General features: G+C 52.2%; 1 protein-coding gene across 2 annotated transcripts; it reads right to left on the minus strand.

Annotated features, from left to right (window-relative positions):
- Positions 1 to 490: 490 nt before the first annotated feature.
- Positions 491 to 7,709, minus strand: rnf208 (ring finger protein 208). 2 transcript variants are annotated; one of them, XM_066713336.1, is made up of 2 exons: positions 7,417 to 7,709; positions 491 to 2,813 (listed from the first exon to the last, which is right to left on the minus strand). In XM_066713336.1, the coding sequence occupies exon 2, from the start codon at positions 1,385 to 1,387 to the stop codon at positions 647 to 649; it is 741 nt and encodes a 246-aa protein (XP_066569433.1). In that variant the 5' UTR covers positions 1,388 to 2,813; positions 7,417 to 7,709; the 3' UTR covers positions 491 to 646. The 2 variants fall into 2 exon arrangements, with proteins under 2 accessions (XP_066569433.1, XP_066569434.1); XM_066713337.1 differs by lacking the exon at positions 7,417 to 7,709 and adding an exon at positions 4,176 to 5,059.
- Positions 7,710 to 14,073: the final 6,364 nt, after the last annotated feature.

The following is a 14,073-nucleotide window of genomic DNA, read 5'->3' on the forward strand; positions in this document are numbered from 1 at the left end:
ACACCCTTACACACATACACACAACTCACACTCATTCTCACTTTTACATGCACTCATTTTCTTTCACACACATACTCCCAATCACACATACTCACAAACTCACTCTCATATTTACTGACTCTTACACACACATACACTCTCTCTTTCACACACTTTGTGAGCTCGTCTCCAGATCGATACTTTCACTGAGTGGAGCATCTCTGTCACCAGCGCTGAACAGGGCTTATATAGAGAGCCACACTGAATTTAAACTGATTGACTGACTGGCACCAGTCCTCTGGTATTGACTGATAGCAGCTCTGTGTGCCCTGCTCTAGCCCTGCTCCTCTGGGTCACCCATTGAGCCAGCAGAGCCCCAGCATGCCTGAACAGAGATAAACCCACACAGCTGATGAGCAGACAGACTCCAACCGATGTTCAGCACACGCCCAGTAGACACCCACAGAAAGAAGGAAAGATGCAGTTAATACATAAAATACATTTATTGGATAATTCCCTTTTTTCATAGTTTTATCCCCGTCTCTCATCTTTCTCTCCCTTCAGTCCCAGTCATTCTCTGTATTTGATAATCCAGTGCTAATAAATATATAGATATATCTGTGTCTCTGGGGGCCAGTCTGGGCATGGGGAAAAAAGACGGGCGGGGCTACATGATGGCGCAGGAAGACAGTGGGTTGCCCAGCTGGCAGGTGCAGGCAGACTGACAGTACTGCCGCACAGTCTGGTAGCAGCTGCGGTCCGAGTCGCCCCCCCACTGCACAGGGTTGGCCGGGCCCAGCCCCCCCTCAGCCGGCAGGCGGCTCAGGATGCTGGTGTTGACGGCCAGCGCAGCTAGACCATAATCAGTGAACAGCACAGTCTCGCGGCGGCAGGTGGGGCAGGAGATGAACTTGTACTTGGGGCAGGACTCGTACAGGATCTGCAGACATTCCTCGCACACCGAATGCAGGCAGGACAGGATGCGCGGCCGCTTGCCCGTGAAGTTGTAGGTGTGGCCGCAGGTGGGGCACTCTAGGGGCTCGCATGGCGCGGACACGGCGGACCGCAGCACGTACTGGTTGACGATGACATCGTCCATCTTGCAGTGGTACTGGTTGTGGTAGCACAGTTCAGCTGCACTGGCCTTGCGCTGGGCCAGGTAGCCCCTCTCCCGGCGGGACGGGGGTGGCGGTGGCGGCGACACCATGGGGGTGGCATTGATGCCGTCCAGGCCCAGGTCTCCACAAGCCTGGTTCACAATCACTTCCCCTTCCCCCCCCCAGGCCACGCGCGGGGGTGGCGCATAGCGTGGCGGGGGGGCGGCACACTCATGGGGGAACTTCTCTGATTGGATGATCTTCACGGTGTCCATGGGGATAGACACGGTCTGGCGGCGCAGGCAGGACATGCGCTAGCCGGACGTCACGCAGGGTCACAGGTGGTCGGCTGCACGGCGCTCTCACTTTCTACCTTGGGCTGTTGGGGGCACTAAAGTGCAGGCAGTGCGGGGGTCCCCAGGGCCAGCCTCAGCCATTCGACGGGATGCGAGGTCTGAGGGCACTGTCCATGGTCACCGCCCCCCCTCCCCCAAAGAGCAGTGGCGGTCCCTGGGCAGACAGGCTGTGGGGACTCACTCAGAGGGATGGGGCTCAGACCAGGAGTATGGCAACGAGGTGTCTCCTCTAGCCTGAGGGCGTTGGCTTGGTGGGGCACCTGGCACAGAGCTCCTGCCACAGGCAGCAGGGAGGCGCTGCTTATTACAAGGAGCAGAGGTAGTCTAGTCCCTCACTGTTCTGGTCAGGGCTCAACTCTGCCTGCCCTGCAGCTCACACAGGTCCTGCTGATTGATCCGTATCAGGTCAGATGCTGATTTGGATGGATACAGTGTGTGAAGTGTAGGCAACACACTTTCTTTTGTAGTTGTTGATTTTCTAACAGCACAATACGACAAGGCGGATTGTTCCAGAGTAATGCAGTGTCAAACAGAATGATATGCTGTGGATATTTAACAACAATAAATAAATTACACACAACAACACACACACACGCACACACACTCACACACAGCTCCTACTGGGTGGGACAGTAATATTGACCTTTGCAGGAAAGTTCTTTAGTTGTTCTTCCCCAGACCCTCACTGCAGCTCCCTTCCCAGACACGTATCAATCCCCTTGGAGGGGCAGTCTGGGAGTAATGGCTCTATCAGGAGCCTTTAAACCGCGTTCAGAGCCGTGCTTTCAGCCCTGTTTCTGCACTCAATGTCGACCGTGCTTAGAGCTCCTGGATGTCTCTTTCCTGTGAGCTGTGCCACAGCAGATATGGGTTTAAAGTGCAGTCCAGTGTCTCTGTCCCTCCAGTGGCTGTGCCCTTGGAGTGGAGGCCAGATATTCCACCACTTAGCGTGCAGGTTCTCCGTGCCGCCCCAGAAAATGGCCTGGGCTCGCCTGCCTCCCTCAGGCTGTGTGCTGATAAGATAAAGTGGCCAGAAAATGGGCTGCTTTTTTGGGAACTGGCACAGTGTTTGGGGATAAAGGTGGTGTAGTGGGGGGGCTCAGGCAGCTGCTGGTCCCGGGGAGCTTAGCCTAGCATGTGCTGTGTAGAGTGTCCGTGTCCGTCCCCTTAGCGGACAGTGTGTGTAAAGTCCATGACGGCTCAGATCCTCTGCTCTGAGTGGGCGGTCACATGGTTGCCAGTGTCCTCACCATCACTCTCCACTTGAGCCATAGGGAGCCCTGCAACGCCCCCCCTGGCGTGGAGGTCTGCCTGCACTGGGAGTATCTCGCTGGACTCCAGCTGTGGAGACAGTGCTGGACACCTTCAGCACACACCTTCCCTGCAAGACAGAACATCACAAATATATTTAACCATTACCTAGCGATTTTATTTCAAAATGTTTAATCAGCATAATAATGATTTTCAAGATAGAAATTAATAAATAATACAGATGAAGATGGACAGAATTCTCTTTTTGTTTTGGCCTTAATCTGTTATTAGGAGTGCACTGGCGATGTGTGTCTGATATGACCTGACAGTGTCACCCATTTGCTGTGTTTGACCTGTATGGAAAGTCTCACACACACTTATCACTTGAAGGGGAAAAATGCACTGATACGTTATATCAGAGCGGCCGTCTCTCCAGACAGCCAATGTATGATTGATGCCCTGCCACCACCCCCCTCTCCCCATAAAGCACAGCCAGCTGGCACCTGCAGCAATAACAGCAACACGGGATGGACCATTCCACCCAACCTGGGGGACACCAGAAACAACAGCTGGCCTGGACCACTGCAGTCACGCAGGAGGGGGAAGTGGACAGATGCTGCTGTCAGCACAAATCTCCTCAGTCGCGCCGGCACAGCCAATTACCCAGCCTCCTTGCTGTCTTTGCACAGGACTGTTTTTTTGTTCTCATTAAAAATGGCTCCACACACACACACAAACACTCACACCCCACACACTCCCATGCAATCTCTCTCATACACAAACACTAACACTCTCTCTCACACACACACACACACACTCTCTAACGTACACACAGACATACACACACTCACACTCTCTCTCTTTCTCTCACACAGACACAGACACACATACACTCTCTCTCTCACTCAGACAGGGTGTTACTCCATACCCTACCAGCTTCTGACTGACTGCCTACCGTCATCATTTAATACCCATAACATATCACTATGGATACTGCTCTTATCCAGAGTCAGAAGATAAGCAGGTACAGCCTCCGCCCAGCAGGCCTGTGTGCACGTGAGTGCACTGTGCTGCAGGTTTGGCAGAGCTTCAGTCCAGCCCCATATCAGCCCCTCCAATCTGCTCCAGGTCTTTGCTGCAGCCAACTCCTCAATTATGTAATTCAATTAGTGATCAGTAACGTGCGTGCTGCAAGCCCCAGTTCTGTGGTGGAGCTGGACCGGTGATCGGTGGTGTAAATCACAGCACCGCAGCCTGCTGTTGTGGGGCATGCCTGCATTCCTGTTGCAATCCACCTGCACGGCCCAGCCAGCACGGCTGATAGAGATGCTGTGTCTGAGAGCCCATCCACAACCCCCCACCACCCTCCTCACATGGCCTGGATCCTTCCTGGGTCTTTATGTCAGATCTGTCCCCTCCCCCACCCTCACCCACTTGCCATCCCCATCCCCCCCAGTCCCTCAGTCTGTGCCACACAGAGCCAGGTGCTGACCTCAGTCGTGGGGTGGGCAAGGCTGCGCAGGTGATGGCGATGTCCTGCGGCGTTCAGTGCTTCAGTGCCAGCCACAGGGAGGCAGGGGGCAGTGCCAATCTTGACAACGGGCACACACAGACGCTTGCCTGCTCCACGTCTTGTCCCGATGCCCAGACTGTCGGCGGCACAGAGAAACAATGACGGTGCCCAGGGCAGGTAGAGAGGACCCTGCACGGCTCCGCAGACAGAGATGGGAGCAGATCTGAAGAACTTGTCTATACCTCTCTCTACCAGTGTACCTCTTTGCTCAGAGAGTCCCTCCCTCGCCTGTATCTGTCCCTCCTCCCAGCTGCTGATCCCTCGCTGGGTCTCCCTTTTGTTTCCTCTTGTCTGTATCCACTGGCTGTGCTGATGTGTACCTGTCTGTTCTTTGCTGTGGCTTCCTCAGGTCTCCCCTCAGTATTACAGCCTTCCTCCTCTGTATCCTGTCAGCGTCTCAGGCGATTGTATAATCTCCCTCTCTCTCCCTCTCTCCCTCTCTCCCCCGTTCTCTCTCTCTCTCCTGTCTTGCTGTCATGCGGTACAGACCATCCTTTTGCCTTTGGTTGTGTTCATGTTTTTTGTTACTGCTTGCTTCTAGTGCCATCCATCTCTCCTGTTCAGTAACATGAGCCTCTTCCCTGTCTGTTGGTCTATCTGTCTGTCTGCGTGTGTTGTTGATATTTATCCTTGACCTCCTCCTTCTCGTCTGTGCTGTGCCTGATCTGTCTGTGGATGCTCCTGGTGCTGTTCTCTCTCTCTCTCTCTCTCTCTCTGCAGTCCGCGCTGCAGTGCTGCTGCAGACTGGATCACGTTTTTCATCACCAGCGAAAATCTCCAGCCAGCGAGGACTGTGCCTCCCCCAGCCCCCACACAGAGTGGGACAGGCCTGGTTAACCCTGCACGCTCCACAGCCCTGCAGCCCGGCTCAGCGCAGCACAGCCAGACGCCGCAGCCTCTCACAGTCAGCACACAGCACTCACTGCCTGGAGAGAGTCCTTTCTGCAGGCTGATTAAAACAGCAGCGCATCACCCCAGCTGGGAAGTGTGATCACACCTTTATATGCCACACGGCTGGATGCTGACTCCACCGGTACATCTTCTGTTAGTTCAAATGATGGTTCTCAGTGTGGTGTGAATCTGCTTTGTTTCTGCTCACTCGGGGGCATTGGCGAAACTGTGAGGCTGTGAGCGCTTTGTCCAGGCCGGGCCCCCTGCGGTCAGGCTGCTTCCCCACTGCAATGAAGGGCCACCAGAGAGCTGGGCTCCAGCAGATTCCAGTCTCTAGATTCCGCTGAGAGAAGCCTGCTCCAGGTTTTCTTCATTTCACTATGAGGTTCTAAAAACTGTTGCAAATATATAAATAAAAAATAACATTGACTGAGGCAACCAATCCAGATTAAAAATGAAAACTTCCGGTTGAGACAAAAACCTGCACTGCTTTCAGGCCACCAGGATCTGGAGTGGAGAATATAGATAGCAAATGCCTTGAGGAATGTTTTTATATAAGAAAAAAATGTATTTCTGTAGCCATTTTCTTTATATATAGATATCCAGTCATTCTCTCCATCTGCATTTTCATTCTGTGACTGCCAGGCTGATTGGAATGTGCTTATCGATCTGCAGCTGATCAGAGCAGCTGGGCTCACTGTGTAATCCAGTCTCTCAGGGACAGACGTGTGACCCTCCTGTGCAGACTGGGTCCTGCAGAGCTGCAGCTGGAGGGCAGGGAACACAGGCCTGAGTGGAGGCTCTTCGCTTTGCTTCCGTCTTGTGGTTCTTTGCTAAATGTACCGCAGTGATGGCAATGGCATTTCTCCTTTCCTGTGGCTGTCCCCCATGCCAGCTGTCCAGGACCCTGGCTGTAGTCAGAGTCACACCTGCTGCCGTGGGGCAGCTGCTGCAGGCTGTGTCTGTGTGCTGTGGTCTCCTGGGACTGCACTGTGCATTGTCTGCATGGCGAGAAGTGTAACTGAGGGGCTAGAGCTCTGGCTGGGACTGGGACTGAGAGCTGGGGGAAGAAGGCAGGGATGGAGATCAGGGCCATCGCTGTCACTGTGTCTGTGTGCGTCTGGCTGCTGTGGGGTGAGGGGTCCACCTCCTCCGGCTGGCAGCTTCAGAGTTCTCAGGTTTTAATTGACAGGAAGTAAACAGCGCTCGCCTTGTCAACAACCAAATCTCCCAGTGCCTAACCCAACCACAACAGTGTGTGTGTGTGTGTGTGTGTGTGTGTGTGTGTGTGTGTGTGCGTGTGTGTGTGTGTGTGCGTGTGTGTGTTTGTGTGTTTGTTTGTATGGTAGTGTGAGTGTGAGTGTGTGTCAGTGTCTGGGTGCGCAGGTAGCTGACATCTCTGTGCAGTGTTGTCGGGAGGCCACACTCAGACAACCCCCCCTCGCTCCCGTTGCCTCACAGTGAAGCGGCCCATGTAACCTTACAGGGGATAGTGACACACGTGTGCGGATGGGAGCTGCAGTGTGCCGGATCGTGGGAATGTACCTTCACAACACATCCCCCCTTCTCCAAAAAGCCTTTCACTGTGTGCTTCTGACAGCCTCATACACAAACACTAACACTCTTCAAGGCATTTCAGAACAACGAGAGAGAGAGAGGAGGAAAGCATGAGCCCACGCTCGGCAGCTCGGCACTGGCACAGGCGGGCTGATTCAGGCTCCATTCAAGAACTGACAGCAGCCCTGAGTGGAGTGGGGAGTGGGGGGTGGGCAGAATGACCGCCTTTCATTCGCAACCTTTTCTGTGACGTCCTTCAATCAGGACAGAGAGGCAGCGGCAGTGAGGTGAGCGTCTCCAGGCGAGGGTGGGAGCAGTGTGCTGTGGGCAGGCCGCGCAGTGGAAACTGATTCACTGCGATCTGTCGGGAAACAGCCTGACGAGGATCTCATGCTAAGATAATCAGTCTTTTAAAGGCACAAAATGGAGGATAAAAGCCATACAAAGCACCCTTGGCTTCAGCTCCCTGACAGAGATGACCTGCAGTTGCCCAAGCAGAGCTTTGGACAGGGAACACAGGAGACTGGACACCCTGCCTGTGTCTTCCTGCTCGGCTCTGCAACCCGGGTATAGCAGTATTCACCAACACACACACACACACACACACACACCAGAACCACTGCACCACTGCTGAAAGCATATTAAACAGATTGTAAAATGAAACATAATAAAATACAACAAAAAAATCGGCAAAATCGGTGCGGAGGCTCACCTGGCTTTGCTCTGGCTCCCGGGCTCTCTGGCTCTCCCCGTCCCGGCGCTGGGAGGGCCCAGGGCTGCTGCTGCTTCCTGAAAGGGTTAATTATCCCACGGTGCTCTGATGTGCTCTCCGCTTCGCTCCAGATGAGAACAGCGTCTATTCACCTCTGTCTCTTCCCCTCTCTCTCGGTTTCTCTTTCACTCTCTCTCTCTCTCTCTCTCTCTCTGTCTCTCCCTCTCAGAGATGTTATTTGTAGTGAGAGAAAAAAAATAAGCCGTTTCTCATCTCGGCTGCTCTGCGCTGCCTCAGTGGCTGACTGTGAGCAGCCTGTGGGCTGCACTTCCTTCCTCTCTCTCCCTCACTAGCTCTCTCTCTCTCTCTCTCACACTTGCTCTCTCTCTTTCAGCAGCAGGGGGTCACCTCTCAGCTCCAACCTGCAGCACACAACCCCCCTCCCCATCCTCCTCCTGAGCTCTTAATGAAAACACACTTCAGCCTGAGAGCACCGTAAACCAGAGCACTGTTCTGTGCATGTGTGTGTGAGAATGTGTGTGTGTGTGTGTGTGTGTGAGAGAGTGTGAGGGGTGTGTGTTGTAGAGTTATATTCTGTGGCTGTCTGCTGTGTATCTATGTGTGTGTCTGTCTCGGACACTGACCAAATAACACCCATCACATCCTCTTTTTTGTGTGGCTCAGTGGGGTGCATCATTTAGCAATTTTGAGTGTTATTGCAAAAAATAACAAATGTTATATTATATTAAATTAAAATTATTTGAACACTGAAATTGTAACCCTGTCAGTTACAATAATGTTATAAAAAATATAACTATTTAAAAATAATATTTACAATAGTATCAATATACAAGAAGATAAACTATTCGAAATTCCAAGCTTGGTTCATGTTGTGATGCAATAAATCCAGCTGCGTGAGCAAAGGTGAGAGGGGTAATAAGTGAGAGGAGACTGCATGGCAGCCCAGAGGGGCTCTGTGCCAGGCAGGAGTCCAGCTCCAGGGTGGGGTAGGCGCAGCCTGTACCAGGGACAGCACAGTACAGCTGGGCAACTCCAGCACACTGGCACCTGGCAGAACTTGTAACCACTCCTGCTCATGTAACTCAAATCTGGCCCACTGGCGCTGTTTGTCAGTGGTTTGTCCGGCATGGGGGGTTGAGGGAGCATCCCCCCCAAGGGAATACTCTGCACTAGCAAACTGGCAAAGAGGACACACGCCTCTCTCTGACCAACTGCCTGCAGACTGGTAGAGAAGGGGTGTGGAGGTGTGTGGGGCGAATACAGGAATGTATGGAGACATGCAGAGAGAGAGCGAGAGATAGAGGGAGAGCTTGCTGCATACTCCCACACTCAATCACACACACACACACACTCCCATTCATTCACACACTCAATGCACACACAGATGGACACAGAGACAGACACACCGACTGAAGGCATGAATAGCCATTGCTCAGGCCAGTGTCACACTCTCGGTCACGCACATGCAGCTTTGACACACAGCTGTTACTGGCAACACTTGGTTTCCTCCTTGAAATTCCTCAGACAGCCTCTGCTCACACTCTCTGTTTACCTTTAATTACAGCACCAGGGACAGAATCAGCGAGCCATTGTTTGCACTGCCCTGTGTCCAGCATCAGCCAGTGAGCTACAGACTAGGCTGAAGGGAGGCCGGAGGAGGGAGCACGGGACACTGTCAGGTACTGAATATAAGCAAATAACACAAAACTGCTCATGCATCCCCTTAGATAGGAGCACAGCTGGACTTAACTGCAGTATGTGACTTCAGCCCTGACCGGGCGAGCTCACATCACTACTGCAATCCTCAGCACTAAACAGGACTGGACACACACAGATAAGTCAGGTGCAAGGAAACTCAGAATTGAGGCTGGAGGAAGAACTACAGCAGGATTAGGGTTTGGAAGCGTGCAGTGTCAGCCCACTCATCCCATGTGGAACAAGCACATATCTTTAATATAGGTTACAAAGGTGGAATTCTTATATATTTCATGCACCACAATTGCAGCCTTTTCTGTATATTTAAAATATACAGGATGTATTTTAATTATGTTTTAGTCTGTGAGTGAGAACCACGTCTGCAGCCCTCTGTGCCCAGTGCTTATTAATGTGCTCCTTTCCCTTGTATTTGCAGGCCTACAGCCATGTCTTCCTGGTGACAGTTGGCATAACTGCATGTGAGAGCGGCAGAGAGAGCTGCGCGGTGAAGGATAAACAATTTGACAGCCAGAGCGTGCCGGCTGAGCGAGTCTGCGCCCACCGGGCTGGATGTGCTCCTCCTCTCCCTCTCTTGCAGGGAGACTCGACCTTATTCTGCCAAGGCTCGGGTCTGAAGGCAATGTGCCCATGGACTGGACGGCTCTCCGGCACGGGAAGCAGCTGCAGGGGAGAGCGTGCAGTGGGCCACGGCAGAGCGGGGCTGACATCACAGCAGGGGCGAAGACCCAGACCGTACACTGTGAGAGGAGAAGCCTGTGGAAGCAGCTGTTCTGGATGCAGCCCTGCAGATGCGCGGCGGCTCAGAGCTGAGCGCTGGTTCTAGTCAGGCCACAGCATCAGCCAGGGGACATGACAGCGACTGAGATGCAGCTCCTGGTTTTATTGTGAACTCAGCAGGCTCACGGCACGTTCCTCATTAGTGTCATTATTTTATCAAGGGCTATTATCTTTTCCATATCCTTGTTCTCGTCCCTTCCTCTCTCTCTCTCTCTCCCTGCCTCCCTCCCTCCTCTCCTCTCCTCTCCTCTATCTCTCCCTCCCTCCTCTCCTCTCCTCTCTCTGCAGCATCAACATGAGCAGCCACTTCAAACAGAGCTTACATAACCGAATCCAAGCCCAATGCATCCTTGGATTTTGCTGATGACACAGATAAACTCTGAGACACACAAACACAAACATTGCCTCTCAGCAAATCAGGTCAGGGGGAAGTGGATTCCTCATCCTTTATTTATCAAAGCAGGCCTGTGTTCTCCACCACACCCCATCCCCCCTTCCCCCCAGCTGCATGTATCACCACACCTCCCCCCCCCCACCCCCAACAACGACATGCAGGGTAGACCACTGTTAGCCCAAAGGTCAGGCTGCTGCCCAGCTTGTGTTTGATGTGCCAACTGGCTTTACGGCACTGACCAGCTTAAAGACTGGGAATTAAAATACATTTCCACAGAGAGGTTTTTCTAAAAAATAAAGTCACTACAACCATAAATACAATTGTCAATATTAGTGCATCTCGACACAAACTGGAGCACTATAATGCAGATCCCAAACAGAGACACCAGCCTGCCAACCTCTCTGCCAAAGAGGGTAAAACTCAGAGCACAGCCAGACCCTTAAGTCTGCAGTGCAGGCCCCTGTGACACTCGGGTGATGATGGTGGGCCTTTGCAAGTGCCACTCCTGTCTCCCGAGCACAGGAGAAGGCACAGAAGTTGATGTATACAGTGAGCGAGTTAGAAAAACAGCCCACCTGCCAAACCCTCCCCCCAAAAAACACACATGAGTTATTTCTGCACAGCGCTGGTTAAAGGCCAATGCATTCTTCTCTGACAGCTCTGTGTGCTTCTGAAAGCTGCACACTGACAGGTTTTCATCAGCCTCATCTCTGAGCCAGCTGATAATCTGGGGGGGTGGTGGGGGGGGAGAACCTGAAATATTTCAGCCAGCAACATTCCTTCAAACGGCCCCTGGAAGCCTCCCTGCCTCTCTCCACGGTGTGTAAAGTTCTGACCCCTGTCTGGACTGTAGGCGTGGCAGTGGGTGTGATGTGGTTTTCTCACTGAAAATCAGACAGAGGAAGTTTGTCAGATTGCACTTTTTTAATTCTGTAATAATCACATTGGATAAAAGCTCTGATGGGGGTGGTGACATGTTTCTTTCGCCCCCTCACTCTCCGGTTTCCTCGTTCCCACCGTCCCTGGCTGGGAGACTCTTTTACTAATAACACAGACATGCTGCACTCAGACTTTATCTCATGTTTAGTGGCCTGGCTTTGAACAGTCCTCTTCTTTGGAGCTCCAGGCACGTTTCATCAGGGGGGTGTCAGGGCATGGCCTGCAGGGGGCGCTGTCTCTTAGGGGAGCTGAGCTGGCAAAGTCAGTCTATGGCATTAACCCACCCCCTCAGAGACCCAGTGCATTGTGGGACTCTCTTTTTCACAGAGCAGCAGGTGGGGGACTGTCCCCTTCCTTCAAAGTCAATAGGTTTGTCTATGCAAGCTGGCTCTGAGCTCCTGGGCTGCAGGCTGTGAAACTGGGCAAGGGAGTAATTTAATGCTGTCTCCCCACAGGGAGGGTTATGTAACTGTGGGATTACATGGAGGCCTGCAGCCCAGTGCCAGTGTGGCCCTGTGGCTCCTCACGCTGCCAGCCTGGCCCTGCAGCCCCCGCCTGACACACACACAGGCAGGGTACCCTGACACACTGCTGCTTGAAGCTCAGTTCAGTGTTTCAGGATAGATCTGCATTCTCTGTACAGATGTCAGCAGAATTGAGTGGGGGTGGGTGGGGACTGAAATTGACGGTTAAGAAAGAAGGCAGAGATTATCACACAAAAAAACAAAGAAAATCAGAAGACGTGAGAGTGAGTGAGGGAGGCAGGGAAGGAGAGGGAGAGGGAGGTGGGAGGGGAGGTTGAATGAAGGTTGCATTAAACCAGCTCGAAGGGACTCGGTTACATAAGAGCTGCTGCCGAAGCCGCAGTGAGCTGCCATTCACGAATACTAATGTGGGAGGAGTACTGGAGCATAGACAGGGCACTAGGGCTGTCACAGCCGGACCCCCACTGCCGTGCCAGCCCCCACTACAGCCCCACAGCGCCCTCCGCAGGCTTCTGTGGGAAATGCCCAGAGGACTGGGAGCCTGTGGGAGAGGACTGTTGCAGTGCAGACAGGGCAGCAGGCCTTGTTGTAGGAGCTGCGCAGTTAGCGTGCCATGCTGCATTACTCGCCGTCTGCACCTCTCCGTCTGGTGGTATTTGTTTATTTGGCCGTTTGATTTCCCTGTTTGAAGCCACATCTTCAATGAAACAGCTCAATAAGGGCAGCTGCACAGAAGACTCAGTGAATCAAAAGCTCTTTCATATTTTCACTAGAGTACCAGTGGTGTGCAGCACAGCTCCCTGTTCCTCCCCAAGCCAGAGGCTGTGTAAACTGGGCCTGCAGGCGGCACATGCAGGAGGGGGTGGTATCATCTGGCTTTGTAACACTGAATAATGGGAGCTCAGTCTGTGAGCACAGGACATTCAGCCTAGTCACTGGCCCCTGCCCAGTAGCAGGTACCAGTTGGGCTGGGCCAGTACTGCAGAGTCGCTGCCTGTTGGGTGAAGCTGTAAGCGGTCTTAATCCCCCCAGTCAGGAACACAACCACTCTATAAACACTGGAGGATTTGACACAGTGGGTACAGTTATGTGAGGGGTGGAAAGTATGCATTTGGCACACACTAGAGTCACTGTCTTCTGAGAGCACTAAGCATAGTTTCTGCTCCACTACGCCACCTAGTGATTATAATGAGCAATAGGCCTCAATATCCACCAACTCTCTGTTTATCATTAAAGCAACAATCCTCTTACATGGAAGACACAGAACACCAACTAGAGTATACAATGGGTTTATTTGGTAGTACAAGTCCAGAGAAGTTAAAAAAAAAAAGTTAAAGAAAGTGTCCAAAATGTCTCCAGGGCACCTTCAGCTAAACTGAATCTTTGCCACTCCCAATGCCTAAAAACAAATAAAGCACAAAGGAGCAACAGGATTATATCAACCAGGCTTCATGAAACTAACTGAAAAGACAAAACTCTACTACCTCGCGCTCATTTAGCATATTCTAGGATTCTTGGGAGAATGTTTTTGGGATGGTGGACTTGGCTTCATTGCTTATTAGCTAAGTTGTTGCACCAGTTTTTTCTTTAACAGAATGTGCAATCAATTAAAGAAAAAACTGGTGCAACAACACAGTGGGTCAAGTTACACAGTACAGAGCAGATTCTACTAGATAGATGTGGTACGCAACATCATGCAATAAATGACACAGGGAAGGAAATTACAAAACACAACTCTTGGTGCAGAAGGACAGACCACTGAGGCTGAACAGCAAATGGAGAACAGAAGGCATGAGAAGAAGCGGATACGGCACGGAGAGCCCATACCTCAAGGAATGAGACCTGACCAGCCTGACCGCATAATCGCCCACAGACCCTCCCTGGTTCTCACACTCTCAGCTAGACCTGCTGGACTCCTCAACGTGCGCCGTTCCTCAGACGACAGCACCAACACAGCTCACCAGTCAAAGTGTTGTTGCATCGGGTCATTTTGCATTGGTGTCCCTAACTTGGCATGGAATCACGTTCGCAAGATTCAGTGACTCTGTATATCACAGTGTTGCTAACCTCCTGTCAGAATCACTCTCTCACACACACACACACACAGTCACACATTCACAAACTCACACACACTGGTCTCCTGCAGCCTGCGGCCAAATGTTCTGCTTTGTCTTCCCTTTCCCTACAGCAGTGCAAGGGGTGCGGGACTGGCAGATATCTGAGAGTCACAACAGGTCCTCAGGATATAACAGGCCCGGCTCCATTGTGAGAGGGGCAAGAAACATTACCAGCAGCTGCAACAAGAATTTCCTGTAAAATCTCAGG

This window comes from Amia ocellicauda, chromosome 9, assembly GCF_036373705.1.
Source record: "Amia ocellicauda isolate fAmiCal2 chromosome 9, fAmiCal2.hap1, whole genome shotgun sequence".
In the NCBI taxonomy this organism is placed as follows: domain Eukaryota; kingdom Metazoa; phylum Chordata; class Actinopteri; order Amiiformes; family Amiidae; genus Amia; species Amia ocellicauda.